Source organism: Hyperolius riggenbachi, chromosome 6 (assembly GCF_040937935.1).
Source record: "Hyperolius riggenbachi isolate aHypRig1 chromosome 6, aHypRig1.pri, whole genome shotgun sequence".
NCBI lineage: Eukaryota > Metazoa > Chordata > Amphibia > Anura > Hyperoliidae > Hyperolius > Hyperolius riggenbachi.
In genome coordinates this window covers 193362294-193384491 of record NC_090651.1, presented here as the reverse complement: position 1 = coordinate 193384491, position 22198 = coordinate 193362294, and the positions used below count along the sequence as shown (strand labels likewise).

At 44.8% G+C, this 22198-nt stretch overlaps 1 protein-coding gene across 3 annotated transcripts in view; it reads left to right on the top strand.

Annotated features, from left to right (window-relative positions):
* The first annotated feature begins 5525 nt into the window (after window positions 1-5525).
* The window catches only part of SLC37A2 (solute carrier family 37 member 2), a 1087044-nt gene continuing 1070371 nt past the window's right edge, over window positions 5526-22198 (top strand). For all 3 annotated transcript variants that reach the window (XM_068240256.1, XM_068240255.1, XM_068240254.1), the window contains exon 1: window positions 5526-5702. In XM_068240256.1, the coding sequence (XP_068096357.1) occupies window positions 5644-5702 (59 nt within the window). In that variant the 5' untranslated portion in view covers window positions 5526-5643. The remainder of the gene's footprint in view (window positions 5703-22198) is intronic.

The following is a 22198-nucleotide window of genomic DNA, read 5'->3' as shown; positions in this document are numbered from 1 at the left end:
TAATTATTTTATCTGGTTGACTGTTGCAACTTTATTTTTATTGGGCAGCATGTGACTACTTGATGAATTATCTGATGGCATGTGATTACTTGATGAATTATCTGATGGCATGTGATTACTTGATGAATTATCTGATGGCATGTGACTGCTTGATGAATTATCTGATGGCATGTGATTACTTGATGAATTATCTGATGGCATGTGACTGCTTGATGAATTATCTGATGGCATGAGACTACTTGATGAATTATCTGATAACATGAGACTGCTTGATGAATTATCTGATGGCATGAGACTGCTTGATGAATTATCTGATGGCATGAGACTACTTGATGAATTATCTGATGTCATGTGATTACTTGATGAATGATCTGATAACATGAGACTGCTTGATGAATTATCTGATAACATGAGACTGCTTGATGAATTATCTGATAACATGAGACTGCTTGACGAGTTATCTGATAACATGAGACTGCTTGATGAATTTTCTGATGGCATGAGACTGCTTGATGAATTATCTGATGGCATAGGATTACTAGATGAATTATCTGATGGCATGTGACTGTGATGTGTTGGGGGGGGGGGAGGGGCGGAGAAATTTCAGTGTTTGCCATAGGCGCCGTATTACCCAGATATGCCTCTGGCTGCCTCTTGGAGTGCGAGACTCTGCCAGGCCCCGCGATATGTCAGGAATCAGCATGGGCGGAGGCGCCCTGAGGCTCAGGCTGCTGCAGGGAAGCATGCAGTACATGTGCCACCAGCTCTGTGACAGTGTCCTGAGTGACGACAAGTCCTTCTCTCCTGCTCCCAGAATTCCAGCAGCTACACTGGCACTGCTCTGCAGACAGTAAGAATAGAAGACCAGCAAAAAAGTAAGGTTCCCCATCCCCAACCTCCCTACGCGAAAGGGAGAATATGCCTATGCTAGATACACTAAGAGGGGAGGGGGGGGGGGGAGGGATTGGCTGCCTAAATACACTAAAAGGGGATCTGCAACTGCAAGACTAGTAGCCTAAGCCTATATACACTAAGGGGGGATCTGCCTATATATACATTAAAGGGGATCTGCCTACATATGCAAGACAAGTAGCCTATATACACTAAGGGGGGGATCTGCCTATTATATGCACGTGAAGAGGATGAATGGGGAGGGGGGGGGGGGCGCCAATATCTGATTACGCTCAGGGCGCTGTGAAACCTAAGGCCGGCCCTGACGGTTGGTCTCAAACACAATTAAGTCCAAGAGAACCTGGGTGATGAACAGCTGCAAAAAGTCTAGGGCCGTTCCTAGATGAGCTGTAGCCACCTGGACTCCAGACTGGGCGGTGAAAGGGGGCACTACGGGTGCGGCGGAATCAGCGGATTGCCAATCTGGATTTGCCAGCACCTTTGGGAGTCTATGCGTACTACGGGCCCGTCTTCTTCTTGGTGGCTGCGACGGGGGTACTACTGCACGTGCCACCGTCCCAGTTTCAGCTTCCATGCTGGCGCTCAGGGGGGGTTGGGGTTGGTGGGAAGTGGGGTCTCAGAGGCAATCAAACAATCACGGGATAATCAAAGTTGATCACGGGACAATCAAATACAATTACAGCACAATCGAATCCAATCACAGCACAATCAAATCTGATGCACTCGGAAGGTGATGGGGGGTGGGGGTGGTGGTGGGTAGGGGTTGGGGTTGGTGGGAAGTGGGGTCTCAGAGGCAATCAAACAATCACGGGACAATCAAAGCCGATCACGGGACAATCAAATACAATTACAGCACAATTGAATCCAATCACAGCACAAGCAAATCTGATGCACTCGGAAGGTGGTGGTTGGAGATGGTGGGGGGAGGGTGGGGTTGGGGGTGGCGGGAAGTGGGGTCTCAGAGGCAATCAAACAATCACGGGACAATCGAAGCAGATCACGGGACAATCAAATACAATTGCAGCATAATCGAATACAATCACAGCACAGTCAAATACAATGCACTCGGAAGGTGATTAGGGGGGGTCTGAGGGCGATTTGAGGGGGTGGGGGGTTGATCAGGAGCCTGCACGGGGCAGACTGAGTCCTGATCTGATGAGAGGCAGACACAGGGGGTTACTGATCGAAGACAGATGTAAACAATGCGCAGGGGATGTAATCAGGAGGAAGGTCTGAGGGCAATCGAGGGTCTGGGCAGGTGATCGGTTGCCCCCGCGGGGCAGTTAGGGTCTGCTCTGATGGGTGGGGGTGCTGAGGGGTGATGGACAGGTGATAGACAGGTGATCAGAGGGGGATCAGGGGGTAAGCTATGTATACAGATGTATACAGTATTCAGGGGGGTAGTCTGGGATGGGGTCTGGGGTTGATCTAAAGGTAGGGGGGGGGGGGATCAGGGGTGATTAGGAGGCAGTTAGGGACCTAATCTAGGGGATAGCGTTGATAGTTAGTGACAGGGGGGGGGTTTAGAGGGGTGCAAGGGTGCTGGCAGGGGTCTGCTGGGGTGATCAGGGGGGGTCTGAAGGCTGGGGTGGGAGATCAGGGAGGCTGTGTGGGAAAAAAAAAAGTGTGGTGTATACTTACTAGTGCTTCCTCCTCGCTGGTGGTCTCTGGAACAAAGAGACCACGAGGCGAGGAGGAAGCGTGTATAAAGCACTTTGTTTACCTAACAAAGTGCCTTATACACTTTAATTGGCGGAATTTGTGTATTCCTCCACCCGCCGGCGCTGCTAATTGTCTGGGGGTCTGGAGTCTAAGTGCTCGGCCATCGATCCCCGGCGAAGGATCGCGTCACGGATGACGCGATCGCTCCGCCCATGCCCCTAAAAGGACCGCCGCCTCTGTGCGTTAGCCGGTCCTTAGGGCTTCCACTTTCTGACCGCCCCTGTGCAGTGGGCAGTCGTTAAGTGGTTAAGACGATAAATAACGTTCAGGCAGGACAAAAAAAAGCAGGGTTTAAAATTATAAATTACGTTCACAAGGTCTGCGCCATTTTTTAACAAATTTAAACGATAAATATCGTTTGATAATGTAAGTGAATAGGGCGCCATTTATATCTGGCGTCGCTGTGCGCCATTTTTCACTCTTCCGCGGGAAATTGCTATACAAAGCGCTTTTTCAAGTGCGTTGCGATTTCCCTATACCTTCCATTGAGCCAAACCACTCTGAAATCGCAAACGCTTGCATGTAGCGCGTTTGCGATTTCAACGAAATCAAAACGCTTACATGTAAACACTCTCATAGGCAATCATTTCACAAGCGCTTTTGGGGCGATTTCTCAAATTGCCAGCGCTTAAAGAAACCCCTGCAAAAGCTCATAGTGTGAATGAGCCCTTAAGCCCGGTTCACATTAGCGGTGGCCGTCCGGAATCGGCGTGCCGGAGCCGGACCGCTTGCAGAACAGACGGAACGGACGCACGGCAATAGCAATGAAAGCCTATGCGTCCGTTCACATGCGTCCGTTCTGCCGGACCGGAGCCGGACCGGATCCGGACCGGATCCGGACTCCGGCGTCCGTTCCAACATGCGCTATTTTTTGGTCCGGCTCCTCCGGCAGCCGTATCCGGGGCGGAGCCGGACTGCACCATCCGGCCAATACAAAGTAATGAGAACCGGAGAGCGCACAACACACTGGCTACAAAAACCGGACGTTCTACCCCACTTCCTATGCATTTTGGATGGGGACCACATGGAGTTCACAGAGTGGGGCAGCAGCGATTTCATGCTGGAGCTCTAGGCAGCAACATGTCTGATATAAGTCTGATAACGAGGAGGCGAACAACAGAGAATTCCCAGGTATACGAAAAATGCCTGGATCCATGGTCCCAACTGCAGTCTCTGTATCCACGGATGGTCTCCACACGTCCACCTGTCTCCAACAATGACCCCAGACCCTTCTGCTGACCTCCCAGACCCCAGGTATTTACAGGTTGTTATCTCCTTAAGAAACCGGATCCGGACCGCAACCGTGTTCACACCGCACGGAAACCGGATGCAAACGGACCGGATCCGGACCGGATCCGGATAGGAACCGTACGGATCAGGTCCGGTCCGGATACGGTGCGGTCCGGACATCCGGTGCGGTTTTGACAAAACCGCAAGTGTGAACGGGGCCTTAAGATAGTAAAGTCCATCTTGTGACTTGTGATTCACTAAACCGTGATAACTCATAAATCACGGTCGCGCCAGCGTATTTACGCGCAATTCTCGATGGGGTAGAGGGGAGAGGCGGATTGCAGGCTGTCTGGGGTTTTTTTGGGGGGGGAGGGGGGGAGGGGTGATGCTGCCTAATTTTGTGAAGGGCCTAGTAGGTTTGGCCAGTAGGGGGCCCAAAGATTTCTGAAGGCAGCCATGCGTGTGTGTGTATGTGTGGGGGGAAATGTTGGTAGATCGCCTATACTTGGTCATTTTAAAAGTAGCTCGTGACCCAAAAAAGTGTGGGCACCCCTGCTCTAGAGCATCCTCCAGAGGCGTCCCTCTCCCGAGGTAAGTACCCAAATTGGGCACTTTTTTCCCCTACAGGTTTCTATATGTTTATGCCAATTTTATAACTAAAATTGAATTTTCCTTAAAGCCCATGTTCACACGTATTAGAAATGACATGCGTTGTGAGGGTTTGTTTTTGACACACATCTTATGTATTTCAGCATCACATTTGACAAGCGGTTTTCCTGTTTTTCATGTGTTTCACATTTTCCAGATTTTTAAATTGCGCGGTAGTGATGCTTTTTTATTTCTCGTGTGATGAGGGAATCACATGTAATGTAAGTCTGTCACATTTGTTATGTGAAAATCACATCCAATTTTTACCTTAATTACAAACATTTTCATGTAAATTAACTTTATTGGTATACACAGAAAAAGTATTTAAAAAATGCATTACAAATGTGCAAAAATCACAGAGGGGAAAAAAAATAAATAAATCGTAAAATTCATAATGGGACCTACGGAAAATCACAGGCAGGTGGAATTCACAGGAATTCGTGTTAATAAATAAAGCATGTTTATAAAGAGATAACTATAGTTTAGACTGAAAACAAGCAATCAATTACAAATGGCTTATGTTGTGATAACATGATAAAAATTAGCACTGAATACTTGCACATCACTTGCATGTTTGCCTGTATGTTTTGCTTTGCCTTGCTTATGTTTGTGTGTGTTATATGTTCCTGAACTGCCATTTGCCATGTGAACCACAAGCAATTCCGGGCACACCAAGCGGTGTGCTTGGCTATAATAAAGATGATTCTGATCACTGTAAAGTCTGAAGTTTGGTTGTTACAACATTGTAGTTTTAAAGAGTCCAAACTGTCCGTAACTGTTATATATTCCACAGAGTATATACAGTTCCACCTCACTGCACATCTATGTGTTCGTAAATTCTCCTTCTGCTTTCCTAAAAACTAAACGTGCTAAAACAACTACTACAGCAAATAAACACGTGGGAGGTGCCCTGTCTGATCTTCCTGCCCATTGTGGCCACAGCTGCAGTCACATGGTATAACTTTATTTCCATTCATTGTATGTGTGCAGCTATTTGACGCTGGGCTGGGATGGTGTGAAGCCTAGACAGTATATAAGTGTGGACCGTAAGGAAGACAAGATCCTGCAGCCAGCAACCCCAACAGTAGTCACATCCCAGATTCTGCTGGACAGACCTATACAATTTCTACCATGACATCATCATTAGCTCCAGCCATCAGAATTCTGCATGCTGTATCTAGAGAAAGCTGGTAAGTGGCGTTATGTCTTTCTGGAAACTTCATATAGAGCATGTAAACCTGTTACATGTGATATGATTGCTTCACCATGAAATGACTTCAGAAAAGGGTTAGTGCAATTCCATGAAAGCTTGTGAAGATAATATATAACAGTAATTAATGGCAAAATAATAATAAGTTGGAAAGCATGAAATTCCAGGAATAAAACTTGTTATCCCCCAGTAAGCAAGAGATTTGAAATCTGTCCTATAGTCGCATTGTGCTGAAATTGATTATTTCTGTTTTGTGCAAATGTATGGAAAATATATAGTCAGCAGCAAAGTGGATTGTGTAATGTCATTTATTATGTGTGCACCTTGTTAATTTGGTTTTGCATAACAGAATGCTCTTTAAAACGAGTCCGAAGCCAATTTTTTTTTTTTTTTTTTTGTAAAAAAACCCTTATATTTACCTGAGGAAGGTTCTGGGACCTATAGAGCCTTCCCATTCCTCTCCTCATCCTGTTCCTGCACTGGCTCCCCCGTTAGCAGTCTCCAACCCATGGGTATGGAGACTGCTCTCTACCACTGCGGGTGGGCTTCGGTAGTCTTATGCTGGGCATACATGGTGCGTTTTTTTATTATCAATTCAGCCGCTGATGACTCGATTGAAATTTCCGACGTGTCCGATGACCCGCCAGATCGATTCTGCGCTCGATACCGGCGAGCAAGACAAAAGAAAAAACAAAAAAAAGATAAGTGCCCGCGGGGACGAGCGGGAATAGATCCGGGTGCCCGCGCCGGAATCGAGCCAGCGGCTCGATATAGCAGTACAAAACATACCGTGTATGCCCAGCATTAGGATGACTCAGGCTCCTGAAGACGGGCCACTGCACATAGTGCACCTGCGAGCGCCCTCTCTCGCGCTCGTGCTTGCGCAGCACTTAGGCTCCCGAAGACTGCTGAAGCCTACTGTGGTGCTAGATTTAAAAGAAGGATCCTGTGGGGGAACAAGAGGATAAGGAGAGGAACAGGTAGGCTCAGTGTTTGCCAACCCTGTTCTCAAGGCCCACCAACAGTGCATGTTTTATATAAATCCAGAGGTAGTTAATCGCGGAGACAATAATTACTGCACCTGTGCATGTTTGTAGTTTTCTGCAAAACATGTACTGTTGGTGAGGCTTGAGGACTGGGTTGGAGAACTCTGCTCTATAGGACCCAGAGTCTTCCCTCTCCTCAGGTAAGTATTTTTATTTTTTGGCTTCAGATTCGCTTTAACATACTAATTGACCCATAGCATCCACCCAGACATTAACCACTTTGCATTCCTGTGTTTTACCCAACTCTTGCACAGGACAGAAGGCAAACAGAGAAATGCACCCTGTATGTATTTAGATAATTAAGCCTGTCTAATTCCCACTCATTTGTGTCTAATCACAAGTTTTAATTTGATCTATCCCGTGTCACCTGACTACCATGGCAGATAAGCTCATTTGGAAGCACAGGATGTTAACAATGTGTCTGATTCCATGAAAGAAGGCACTAGAAACACTGCAGATTTATTGTAGGATTTGTATCAGCTGTAACAAAGAAATGTTTTTCTTTAAAGGACTTCTGATGTGAAGTCCTATTTTTTTTTAAATATATTTTTTCTCCAAGAATTTGTTTAATTTTATAGGGTAAATTGGGCATAAATGCAAAAAACTTAATTGCATTATTTCATGTTTCACCCTTCCTGATTTTTATATGACAAATGCCACAGTTTTAAAACTCCTCAAACTACATCTGGTTCATCCTGATTAAAATGACACCATATATGCCATATTTCATCACTAGTTGGGCATGTAGCATACAATTATCGCCAGTCTGTGTGTCTGCAGTGACTGGATGCGATCGCTATGCTGCATAGTTTGTGGACCCCAATGCTGTACAAACATTGCTAGGCAACAGCATAGTGATAAATCTAAAGAACGTTGGGTCCCAAAACCATCACCCTATTGATCGCATCTGATCGCTACGGGCTGAAGCCATCACAGTTTTCCATGTATTTTTAAAGTGATTCCGAGCCGAAGCTCGGGATTAAATTCGCATACATACCTTAAGAGAAGGAAGTCTCAGGATCCTACTGAGGCTTCCCTCGCTGATCTATACCCCTCCATTGTTGAGCGCGGCCCCTCTCCACGTCGGGGCCATGCAGCTCTTCTTCCTCATGTGTTGCCGTGCACTAGCCATGCAAGCCTGTCTGTGCATGCGCAGTACCACGGAGCCCGCGGCTCTTACTTACTGTGCATTGTGTGGCCACGTTGGAGCAGGAAGAGCTGCACGGCCCCGTTAGGATTAGCGACAATGCATTGGCGCTAATCTTCTGGGATTCCGCGTTCAGTGATGGGAGACAACACAGCAGGGAGGGAAGATTCAAAAGGATCCTGAGGCTTCCCTCCCTTTAGGTAAGTATCCAATGATGTGTACCCAGGCTTTGGCACCCATTAAGGCTAAGCATAGGTGACACAAGGGGTTAATTAGGTAGGGGTTAAAAGTTAACCACAAAGGGGAAAAAACTAAAATTTTTAATTGGACCTTGTCACTTTAAAATTTAAGAGACATTCGGGAGGCATTGCAACACGGAATGATGCATTGCAATGATAAGTCTATGCAACGTTCACAGTGCGATGGTAGCGTTTTAGTGAAATGTGTTACATTATGGTAACGCACTGCTGCAGTGCAGGTAAGCATACTTTTCATTGTCTGTATGGCTCAGTTTACCTCACTGTATGCGATGTAACGGGTGGTATGACTGTTTTTGTTCCATTGTGTTCCTGTTAAGGTGCACACTTAGCAGAAACGCAAGCGTTGCAGAAAAGCTGCGTTTTTGCCGCTAATGGAAGTCTATGGGCCGCATGAAAAAAACGCATATCCGTTTGTATGCGTGCATTTTTAAAAACTCTGGTTTTGTTGCAATATTTTCAAAAAACCGCACATAATGAAAGTCAATGGGAACGCAATGGTATGCGTTTTTTTTCAAGGGTTTTCCATGCGTTTTATATGGTTTTTTGTGATTTCCACATCCTGTTGTCTTCCTATTGATTTGCATAAATCAAATATCAAAACGCATAATTAAACATATACCGTATTCCTAATTCCCCCCTCAATCACTTCATCCTTAATATACAAATGTGTTGAAGCGCAAAACAAAAGTTGATATGCATACACATAAACCACAAGTTCACATAAGATATCCCATGTGAACCATCGATTCGTAAATGTCCCATAAACATTTTTTAGTTATCCCATATACATGGTACAGGGCTTGATGAAATGGACAGTTCCAATTTTCTTTCTTTCCTCCACCAGGATCACCCAAATTAAAATACTCACCAGATGAATTTTGAAGATTCAATGCTTCATTAACTAAAGTGACAAAAGTCTGTACCAGGACCCTGAGGCACCAAGCCTCCCTGGATGTGTGCATATTTGACCAGTCTAATAGTGGTCAGATACATCTGGTGTTTTAATTTGGGTGATCCTGGTGGAGGAAAGAAAGAAAATTGGAACCGTCCATTTCATCAAGCCCTGTACCATGTATATGGGATAACTAAAAGAAAAATGTTGATGGGACATTTACCAATTGATGGTGCACATGGGATATCTTATGTGAACTTGTGGTTTATGTGTATGCATATCAACTTTTGTTTTGTGCTTCAACACATTTGTATATTCTTGAAATTCTGCCAGGCCTGGTTATAGCTCATTACTGACAAGAGTGCATAGGGGTTGTTGCGCTTTGATACAAGAAATATAATACTTCATCCTTAATGTCTTTCTGCCACAATTTTATATCCAAATAGTGATTCTATCTATTTCCTTCACATTGGATGTTATACGCTGCAAATATGTGAGGAAATCTCTATTGTACCCTTCATATTTCAGCTTAAAGCAAAGCCGAAGCTACCCTGAAAAAATAAGTCACTCGCCTATGTAGAGACAAGGCTCTAGCGGGCTAGTAAAAAAGGGCGCACAAGGATTAAATATATTGTTTAGGGTGTTTGTGCAGTGGGGATGGTTAGGTTTAGGCATTACCAGGGGGGGTCTAGAGGTTAGGGATAGGTACAGGGAGGGTTAGGTATAGTTATAGTATAATATATGCAATCAGGGGGTGGTTAGGCCTCCTGGGGGAATTCCTGGCATATGCTAACCAAAACGATTTGAATCTGGTTTTTACAATGAACTCTGATAACATTAAAATTGATTACCTCGATTTAACTCTGACAGGAGATCCTACATCTTGTTTGGTTTCCACACGTACATTTCGTAAGGCCACAGCAGGCAATTCGATTCTGCTTGCTAACTCATGTCATCCTAAACACACTATAAATGCTATTCCCACAGGAGAGTTTATTAGAGCAGCCCGCAACTGCTCCAACCCATGTGATTTACAATCTGAATTCAATCAGGTGGAAGATAGACTTAGACGGAGGGGGTACACAAACAGACAACTCGAGTTGGGACGGATCAAAGGGACTAGGAGAGCACGATCAGATTTATTGGGGACTGTGAAAGGGGAGCGAGGCAGTACTGACAGAGTCACTTTTGTTACAGAATATAGTTTGGAATTTACAAAAATTACTAATATTGTGAGAAAATATCTCCCAGTTCTACACTCAGATCCCAAACTTAAAAAAGTTCTCGATGGTGGTTGTCGTTTTTCCGCCAGAAAAGCCAGGACCCTGGGTTCCATCCTCTCCCCCAGTCTTTTCAGGTCCTCTTCTTCATTACATACCCCTACATGGCTGACTACGGTAGGCTCATACCCTTGTGGTTATCGAACCTGTAAATACTGTCATTGTCACAAGCGGGGGACCACAGTACCCTCCTATACATTTAATACTAGCTTTCCCATCAAACAATATGTCAACTGTGACACGAAATACACCATCTACGTTATTTCTTGTTTAGAGTGCAAGCTTCAGTATGTGGGATGCACTACTCGCAATTTAAGAGCACGAATAGCCGAGCACTACTGCGGCACACATTGGAACACGTTTCAGAAGTCAGCAGTCTCCAAACACTTTGAAACTGTACATAAAAGCAATCTAAGATCGTTCAGCTTTCAGGGAGTTTAACGAGTCACCTGTCCCATTAGAGGAGGTGATCTACAAAGATTCTTGTTAAAACGAGAGGCATATTGGATCCATAGGTTAGGCACTCGTACACCTGCGGGTTTGAATAAGCGTTGGGATTTGAATTTAGTATATGATTACTGATGAGTACAGTACCCCTCTGTCCTTGTATCTGCCCTCTCTTCTTGTGGTATTTTCTTGTAGTAACATCGCAGCTCCATTGTAATAATATTGTAGTCCAGTGGTTATCTTTCTTCTGTTTTACATTACTCTTACCTTTTTATACCCTTTTGTAATATTTTATACATTGCAAGTTTGCTTTTACTATTTGTTTGTAATGTTTCCCTTCAAGGACCTGGCTGCTGGCTTGTGAGGGGTGGAGTCATCCCTCTCAGCCACTTATAAGCTGCCTCCTTGACAGGTTCACTTTGACTATGACTAAGGGCAGATTGTAAGCCCGATACGCGTCAGTCGATCCTGTGATTTTATTGCACATTTTCTGTCATGTGGATTTTTCTAATAAAGAACGGACATTTTTTCACTAAGCCAACCCTGGTTTGCGGATCCTTTCTTCACTATATCTTATGTGAACTTGTGGTTTATGTGTATGCATATCAACTTTTGTTTTGTGCTTCAACACATTTGTATATTCTTGAAATTCTGCCAGGCCTGGTTATAGCTCATTACTGACAAGAGTGCATAGGGGTTGTTGCGCTTTGATACAAGAAATATAATACTTCATCCTTAATGTCTTTCTGCCACAATTTTATATCCAAATAGTGATTCTATCTATTTCCTTCACATTGGATGTTATACGTTGCAAATATGTGAGGAAATCTCTATTGTACCCTTCATATTTCAGCTTAAAGCAAAGCCGAAGCTACCCTGAAAAAATAAGTCACTCGCCTATGTAGAGACAAGGCTCTAGCGGGCTAGTAAAAAAGGGCGCACAAGGATTAAATATATTGTTTAGGGTGTTTGTGCAGTGGGGATGGTTAGGTTTAGGCATTACCAGGGGCGTCTAGGGGTTAGGGATAGGTACAGGGAGGGTTAGGTATAGTTATAGTATAATATATGCAATCAGGGGGTGGTTAGGGTTAGGCACCACCAGGGGGTGGTTAGGGTTAGGCACCACCAGGGGGTGGTTAGGGTTAGGCACCACCAGGGGGTGGTTAGGGTTAGGCACCACCATGGGGTGGTTAGGGTTAGGCACCACCATGGGGTGGTTAGGGTTAGGCACCACCATGGGGTGGTTAGGGTTAGGCACCACCATGGGGTGGTTAGGGTTAGGCACCACCATGGGGTGGTTAGGGTTAGGCACCACCATGGGGTGGTTAGGGTTAGGCACCACCATGGGGTGGTTAGGCACCACCATGGGGTGGTGGTTAGGCACCACCATGGGGTGGTGGTTAGGCACCGCCATGGGGTGGTGGTTAGGCACCGCCATGGGGTGGTGGTTAGGCACCGCCATGGGGTGGTTAGGCACCGCCATGGGGTGGTTAGGCACCGCCATGGGGTGGTTAGGCACCACCATGGGGTGGTTAGGCACCACCATGGGGGGTCTTAGGGTTAGGCACCACCAGGGGGGTCTTAGGGTTAGGCACCACCAGGGGGGTCTAGGGGTTAGGGATAGGTACAGGGAGGGCTCTGTGTGAGAGTAAGGTTAGGTATAGTTACAGCACAATATATGTAATCTATACAATTTATTAAATTATATATATTTAAACAAAGAGGGGTCTAGGGGTTAGGGATAGGGAGAGATCTGTGTGAGCCTACAGTTTGGTATAATTACAGTAAAATATCTGTAAAAACCTACCATTGCATTGCTATGCTTAATACAAGTGTAAATATCGTTTTTGTTATAGACGATATTTGACGTTTCTTTTCAGAATTTGTTTGTTGTTGTAGACGGTATTTTGCCATTTCATTTCCGTTTATTTAACCTATTTAGCACTAAATTTTCGTTTACAACACCTTAAAAGAAAAATATGGTTTTGCATTAAAACTTAAAATTTCGGCTATACCCCGCACCCTTTTTTTCAGGCGCCCTTTTTTGATACACGCAGGCTCTAGATCTTATAGTCTTTTCGGTCTTCTCTCCATGCCCTCGGTCTACTGCTGAAGGCACGAAAAGAGGACCGGTAAGGTACAGTACCCACTGGTAAATGCACAGGGTATCACAGCTTTTGCATTCATCCCATGTTACTTCACGTACCCTTCAAATTCACTACAGGAATAGGGATGGTCATTGAGATGCAAATTATTATGCATTCATAGATGATGCAAAATTTCAATGCCAATTTTATGCAGCTTGAAATGGACCAATCTGCCAAGTTGGTATTGGATTGGTCCATTTTCAAGATGCATACATTTGCATTGAAGATTTACATAATCCTGTATGAATTTGGAATGATTTGCATTTTATTGACTCTGCTCAGAGGTATTTTTCCCCTTTTTCTATGGTAATAATAAAAAGTTGATTACAACCATACTTAAGACTTTGCTGTCCTTAAAATTGTTAATTATTAACAAAGCATGAGCTTGACGTCTAAATACAGAGGGAGTTTTAGGGATGTTAAAAGTTTTGTAGTTGATAACTTTTGAAGGTATGCACTCCCTTTGCTCATGGAATCAAATAATGTGATATGTTAAAATTTTGGTTTGGCGACTACCAATTAAAGGGTACATGAGATGGATGAAAAAAAGTTTTTTTTTTTTTTTTATATACATGCCTTGGGGCTTCCTCCAGCCCCTTTCAGGCTAAACCAGTCACTGTCCTCCTCTGCCACCTGGATCTCTGCTATGAGTCCCGGTAATTCACCCAGTCAGCGCAGTCATGCCGCTCCCACAGCCAGGAACATTCTGCACCTGCGCAATAGTGCTGCGCAGGTGTAGTACGCTCCCAGTGGCGGGGTGTGTTCATGCGCACTACGCCCGACTGGCTCAAGTACCTGGACCCATAGCAGAAGATCCAGGTGGCGGAGGATGACAGCGAGGGACTTATTAGCCTGAAGGTTGGCTGGAGGAAGCCCCATGTATGTATAAAACTTACATTTTATCTGTCTCAGGTTTACTTTGTTACACAGTAGTTATATACTGTACATATGCACTCCCCACAGAGCTGCATGGAATCCACTGAGAATTTTGTGCACATAGACAACACCTCTGTGTTCAATCACCCATAAGCCTGGTTCAGATTGTACATGAAGAATGTATAATAGATGAAGATTAGCCTCATTCTCCTGCAGAGTACCTGCACATCACTCTTACATGTACCCACAGTTACATTGCCTAGGGCCTGATAGATGTTCTTTGTTCCTGTGTTCTACAAGTACTCTTACCAAGGACTAGTTTTAGTCTATGACTAAAAGTATTAGAGGCAGAAGATCAGCCGGCTAGCCAGGTAACTGGTATTGTTTAAAAAGGAATAAATATGGCAGCCTCCATATCCCTCTCACTTCAGATCATTTTAAAATTCCTAAGCATTGGCAGTTAAGAGATGCATTTCATGTTACATACTTTCAATCAATAAAATTGTAATATGCAAATTGGAGGAGTCAGTGGAATCCTAACCTGAGGAGTCAGGCGGTGGATTTCTGTACCGACTCCACAGCCCTGCCTGTGGTTACCTAATACTGCAGGGTACCTCTGGCTACTAATTCTCGGGGCATCTCTGATTACCTAAAGTCTGTGTGTGGCACAAAGTTGCCTTATAATTGTTGTTGGGGACCCCAGCCAAAATTTTGCTATGGGGCATAGTTTCTAGCTACACCCCTTACTGTACACATATAAAGTATTATACTTTTCCTCTTATGCCACCTGCCAGCGATAAAGATGTCCAGGCACTGCCCTTCTTCATATACTTCCAGCTGCACGCTGGGAGAAGTTTTTGTCCATGTGCATACTTTTTCCAGTGTCTGCATCTATACATATTGCAGTTTGTGTGTATAGAAAGCAGGGCTGTGGAGTTGGTACAAAAATCTCCCGACTCCTTACTTGAAACTCATGAAACCTCCAACTCTAGGTACCCAAAATTTGCTTCGATTCAACAGCCCTGATACAAAGTAGTAAATGGTGAGGAATAATGTTCTAGCCCTACTTGTAAATTTAGAGGACCCAAAAGGAATGGAGAGCAGTGCCTGTCTGCTAGCTTCACCGGCACCATACACCACTGAAGGGCAGTAGATTGGGTAAAGCATAATGCTAGATACACACACACACCACACCACAACACACACACACACACACACACACACACACACACACGAACACACACCCACACGAACACACACACACACGAACACACACACACACACACACACACACACACACACACACACACACACACACACACACACACACACACACACACACACACACACACACACACACACACACACACACACACACACACACACACACACACACACACACACACTACATTTTGTCATGCAATACCTACTGATGATGCTCCACCATAAATTTAAATCCTACCTTCATTCCACTATTATTATTATTATTATTATATTGTGTAATCTACAGTGAGATTTATTTGAAATGTTTATTAGCTTGTACATTGTTTACAAATGTTAAGTTAGAAAACACATATCTGGAAAATTTGCTGGGTTTTTCTGATTGATGCAGCACAAATACATTGATTCCTCTTGAATGACATTTATTACTGCTATATTTTTCTGATTTATTCCGCAAAATCAATAGAAAGCTATAAATCAACTATAAATAACATTATATTTTGCTAGCTTTAATAAAATCAGTTAAGTAAGCAAGATATCAATCTAATCCATTCACCTTTAGCTTGGCAGTAAAATTTCCTTGTAGAGGTGTGTGTGTGTTTACCACTCTCGTCCTTTTTGAATACGTTTTTATATTTCCTTAAGTGGAATTTAATAGTCCTTTTTTTTTTTTTTTTTGCTGCGTTTATTTTTCAGACTGGCAAATATGTTTGATCTGAAGAAAATGTATTTAATTACTGTGTAGTTCAGATAAGGCCACCAATAGCAAACCAGTGGGATTTAATAGTTTAATTTGTAACTTAAATAGGTAGTTTTATTAATAATAAATAATAAATAAAATCTATTTTGTAAATTATAATAATAAATAGCAGCCTTTTTTTTATTTGATGACAAATATAAAATATTTTACCAAAAAACAATATTCACATTTGTTGCGCTTTTCTTCAATTCAAATTGGCTGCAAGAAAAAAGTTGTGGGTTTGCTCCACCTCCACCGACAACTGAACAATTTGAAATATATAATTTTTCGGCGCCTAATCAGACCAAGTAAATTCCATCACAATAAAGATATAAAATATTTTATTCTAAAAAATGCAACACCAATTGTTGATTTTTCAATCAATGAATTACAGTACACATCTCACGCACATATATATATATATATATATATATATATATATATATATCTATTATGTTATGTTATTTTACACTTATTGGAGGAACCCCTCCCTTCCTTTCATATTGCCGGTACAGAATCCGGCGGACTGGTGCAGTAGGTGGTGTCCGGCAAAGGACAAATTGGTAATGGCTGCCACCTGTATAACCCTAGTTATGAAAAGAGAAGGGTGAAAAGCATGCACTGAAATGCTCATAGGCTTGAAGGTGTGTTTATTTATCTTTGTATGTGTCAGAGTGGTGCAACTAAATATGTTGAATTCAAAAATTTTTTGGGTTTGGGTCCGCTTTAAGGCCGGGGGTATCCAGCAATCCTGCACTGGATTATTATAATCATTGCCTGCTATCATGTGGTAAATATATGTAATCCTCATCAGGGTCATGTCAGAATACAGTTATGTTAAAAAGGCTATTCAATTTGCCCATAGTTAGAACTGTATTTACTGAAGTGTACTGATTTAGCAAAGATACACTTATTGGTGTGTGTATGCAACAACAATGGGACCAAATATAATCCACTAACCTTTAGCATACAGCACTATATTTTGATATCTTTTTGCGCTTTTTTTTTTTATCCCCTGGAACTTTAAAAACCATAACTTTACAAGGTTCATTTTTTCATAATCAGAATTGGATAAAAATTGGTGCTGTCAAGTACATGCCCGACCGACAATGCAACCAATTTTGGGCTGAAATTGGTCACATTAATCGGTCGGGCATGCTGCAAGCAGGGATGCTCAAATCCGCTCCGGGAGACATCCGGATAGTTGCTATCCGGATATCTCCCAGTAAAGCTGTGGGGGGTCAATCTTACCTGAATGACGTCTTCTTCGGTCCATCCCTGGCGTCTCCCATGATGCGCTCCAAGCACCACATGCGTTGGTCACGTAACTACAAACACTTCCTCCTTCCGGGTTGAAGGAGGAAGTGTTTGTAGTCACATGACCGGCGCTTGGAAAGCATTGTGGGAGGCGCCAGGGATGGACCGAAGAAGACTTCATTCAGGCAAGATTGATCCCTCCCCCCCCCCCCGCACAGCTTTACTGGGAGAGATCCGGATAGCAACTATCCGGATGTCTCCCGGGGTGGATTTGAGCATCCCTGGCTGCAAGATGTAGGGCCGACTTGCTAGATTGGGTGCACAGTGGTAACGATGAGCGATATTGGGAGGAGCGACAAATGCAACAAATTCACCAAAACTGTCCGCCCTAATGTCGGCAAGGCGCTCGGATGCGGTGTCACAAGGCTGATTCCTGATCGATTTCAGCATGGGAATCGGTCTTCGGTGTATGGGCAGCTGACAGTTCTCTCTCAAATCGGATTTGATGAGAGAGAGATTTGTCTCTTGGTCAAATCTGCCCATCATGTTTAGGGGTACCACTAAATCAGATTTAAAAATCGTTGTGTTCCAGTAAAGTGAGCATTGCAACACAGTACATTTTTATTAAATTGTAACATGGGTGTGACGTGTGTTGTCCAGTAACGCACAGCTTGGCACGTGTTCTTACAACGGAAATTGATGCACTATGGAGCCAATTCACAAATGTAAGACAAAGATTAGGTAGGAGATACCAAGAACTATCTTATCTATATATATATATATATATATATATATATATATATATACACTTAAATGTTTCTGCTTATCAAAAACCGTTAACTATTAGTCAAAGATAACATAATTGAACACAAAATGCAGTTTTAAATGATGGTTTTTATTATTTAGTGAGAAAAAAAATTGCATATTGTGATAAAGTTTATTATTTTCTGTAATGTACTGATAAACATTAGACTTTCATATATTTTAGATTCATTACACACAACTAAAGTAGTTCAAGCCTTTTATTGTTTTAATATTGATGATTTTGGCATACAGCTCATGAAAACCCAAAATTCCTATCTCAAAAAATTAGCATATCATGAAAAGGTTCTCTAAAAGAGCTATTAACCTAATCATCTGAATTAACTAATTATCTCTAAACACCTGCAAAAGATTCCTGAGGCTTTTAAAAACTCCCAGCCTGGTTCATTACTCAAAACCGCAATCATGGGTAAGACTGCCGACCTGTCTGATGTCCAGAAGGCCATCATTGACACCCTCAAGCAAGAGGGTAAGACACAGTAATTTCGGAACGAATAGGCTGTTCCCAGAGTGCTGTATCAAGGCACCTCAGTGGGAAGTCTGTGGGAAGGAAAAAGTGTGGCAGAAAACGCTGCACAATGAGAAGAGGTGACCGGACCCTGAGGAAGATTGTGGAGAAGGACCAATTCCAGACCTTCGGGGACCTGCGAAAGCAGTGGACTGAGTCTGGGGTAGAAACATCCAGAGCCACCGTGTACAGGCGTGTGCAGGAAATGGGCTACAGGTGCTGCATTCCCCAGGTCAAGCCACTTTTGAACCAGAAACAGCGGCAGAAGCGCCTGACCTGGGCTGCAGAGAAGCGGCACTAGACTGTTGCTCAGTGGTTCAAAGTACTTTTTTCAGATGAAAGCAACTTTTGCATGTCATTCGGAAATCAAGGTGCTAGAGTCTGGAGGAAGACTGGGGAGAGGGAAATGCCAAAATGCCAGAAGTCCAGTGTCAAGTACCCACAGTCAGTGATGGTCTGAGGTGCCATGTCAGCTGCTGGTGTTGGGCCACTGTGTTTTATCAAGGGCAGGGTCAATGCAGCTAGCTATCAGGAGATTTTGGAGCACTTCATGCTTCCATCTGCTGAAAAGCTTAACCTCCTTGGCGGTAACCCCGTGTGTGACACGGGGCAAGCCGCCGGAGGGTGCCGCTCAGGCCCTGCTGGGCCGATTTTAATAATTTTTTTTTTGCTGGACGCAGCTAGCACTTTGCTAGCTGCGCCAGCACTCTGATCGCCGCCGGCCCCTGCCCGATCGCCGCTATCTGCTGCGGCGCGGGCCCCCCCCCCCCTCCAGACCCCAGCGCTGCCTGGCCAATCAGTGCCAGGCAGCGCCGAGGGGTGGCCCGGGACTCCCAATGACGTCAGTGACGTCGGTGACGTCATCCCGCCCCGTCGCCATGGCGACGGGGGAAGCCCTCCAGGAAATCCCGTTCTATGAACGGGATTTCCTGATCGGAGATCGCCGAAGGCGATCGAAGCGGGCGGGGGGGTGCCGCTCAGCAGCGGCTATCATGTAGCGAGCCCTCGGCTCGCTACATGATTAAAAAAAATTTTTTTTTTTTAAAAACTGCTGCGCTCCCTCCTGGCGGTATTTTTCATACCGCCAAGGAGGTTAATGGAGATGAAGATTTCATTTTTCAGCACGACCAGGCACCTGCTCACAGTGCCAAAACCACTGGTAAATGGTTTACTGACCATGGTATTACTGTGCTCAATTGGCCTGCCAACTCTCCTGACCTGAACCCCATAGAGAATCTGTGGGATATTGTGAAGAGAAAGTTGAGAGACGCAAGACCCAACACTCTGGATGAGCTTAAGGCCGCTATCGAAGCATCCTGGGCCTCCATAACACCTGAGCAGTGCCACAGGCTGATTGCCTCCATGCCACGCCGCATTGAAGCAGTCATTTCTGCAAAAGGATACCCTACCAAGTATTGAGTGCATAACTGAACATAATTACTTGAAGGTTGACTTTTTTTTTTGTTGGTCAGATGAAATATGCTAATTTTTTGAGACAGGAATTTTGAGTTTTCATGAGCTGTATGCCAAAATCATCAATATTAACCACTTGCCGACCGCGCACTCATACCGCGCGTCGGCAAAGTGGCAGCTGCAGGACCAGCGACGCAGTATTGCGTCGCCAGCTGCAGGCTGATTAATCAGGAAGCAGCCGCTCGCGCGAGCGGCTGCTTCCTGTCAATTCACGGCGGGGGGCTCCGTGAATAGCCTGCGGGCCGCCGATGGCGGCTCGCAGGCTAAATGTAAACACAAGCGGAAATAATCCGCTTTGTTTACATTGTACGGCGCAGCAGCGCCGTAAGGCAGATCGGCGATCCCCGGCCAATCAGCGGCCGGGGATCGCCACCATGTGACAGGGGACGTCCTGTCACTGGCTGCACAGGACGGATAGCGTCCTGTGCAGCCCTGATCTCCGGGGGGGGGGAGCAGGTAGGAGAGGGAGGGGGGAATTTCGCCGCGGAGGGGGGCTTTGAGGTGCCCCCCCCCGCCAGCCACATGCAGGCAGGAGAGATTCGACCCCCCCAGCACATCATCCCCCTAGTGGGGAAAAAAGGGGGGTGATCTGATCTCTCAGCCTGCTACATGATCTGTGCTGGGGGCTGCAGAGCCCACCCAGCACAGATCACTCAACACAGCGCTGGTCCTTAAGGGGGGGTAAAGGGTGGGTCCTCAAGTGGTTAAAACAATAAAAGGCTTGAACTACTTCAGTTGTGTGTAATGAATCTAAAATATATGAAAGTCTAATGTTTATCAGTACATTACAGAAAATAATGAACTTTATCACAATATGCTAATTTTTTGAGAAGGACCTATAATTATTGTGTGTGTGTATATATACTGCTGCCTGCACCGACTTCCGCCTTGATCTTCACTACTCTCTGCCTGCCGCCCTCACTGACTTCCGCCTGGATTTTCACTACTCTCTGCCTGCGGCCTGCACTGACCTCTGCCTGCATTTTCACTACTCTTTGCCTGCCGCCTGCACTGACTACTGCCTGGCAGTGGTGCTCGGATGTCCCGATCCACGAATCCGGCAACTACGGTCGTTGCCCCCCAAAAATCCGCATTCGGCGTTATTGGATCCGGATTTCGATACGCGTTCACGGAACAACGTGGATTTTCGGCCATGAATGACGCAATCACGGCCGCATCCACGGCCGGATCCGGATTTTCTTTTAACATTAATAGCAAAGCCCCTATACATGCAACAATTCCCCAAATTGCATGGATTATCAAGGTGATAAGGGGATACAACTTCAACATAAAACATTCCAAAAATATATATATATATATATTTTTGAGAAAATGGATTTGAAAGTGAAATCAACACTTGGTCAGTTCAGCAGCACAGAAGGAACATGGGAACTCACTGGTAGTAGTACCACAGTGTAATAGTACTGCCGCAAAAATTACATGCGCTGGTGGCGATGTCAGGCACCTGTTGCTGGGTTGGCAGAGCAGTTACAATGGAGGTAGAAGGCTGGGGTAATGCTTCCAGTAGTTTGCGCACAAGGGCCTCCTGCAACTCCCTTGGTGCATGGTGGTGCATGCTGTCATCAAGTCTCCCAGCTTCCCCTTCAGACGTGGGTCCAGCATCAAGGTGATCCAGATGTCCTCCCTTGAACGCATCTGGATCACCCCGGGGGTCCCTGCAAAGGCAGCCCAACATGTGCACACCCATGGGAAACAAGTGGGCCTTGGCAGCAAGATCTTCATCGTCCTCATCGTTGTCCCATATCCCATGCCTGTCATCTTCCTGTGCCGTGTTGTCCTCCCCAAGCTGCCATCCCCGTACAACGCCTGTGGCGCTCTGCTCCTCCTCCTCACCATTCAGGTTAGGGACCTCCAACTCCTCCACCTCCTCCACTACCCGTGAGCCCTCCTGTGCTGCCATCTGGTCCTTTTCCATCTGCCTCAGAGCTTCCTCCCCATGATCAATTAAATTGCACACTGCCTGCTCTAGCAGGCAAACCATGGCCACCCACTGACACACGGAGGCTCGCTCCTCGCTGACCATCTTGCTTGCCTCCAGGAAGGGACTCAGCACAAGGCATACTTGCTGCATCAGTGTCCACTGACTTGCATGATGGGGAATTGCTGTTTGCTGGGGACACTTAGGTCTAAGGGTGGCCACTAATGATCCAATCTTTTTCATCCAATCTTACCAAATCTATGTAGTAGATGAGTAAACTGATGGAATATATTAACTGGATACTATAGGCAGTTCCCTTATATTAGATAGAAATGGTAAGATTAGAAAAAGGTGGCCACACACAATACAATAAAATGATCCAATTTTTTTTTTAGAGTAATTCGATAAATAACATCGGATTT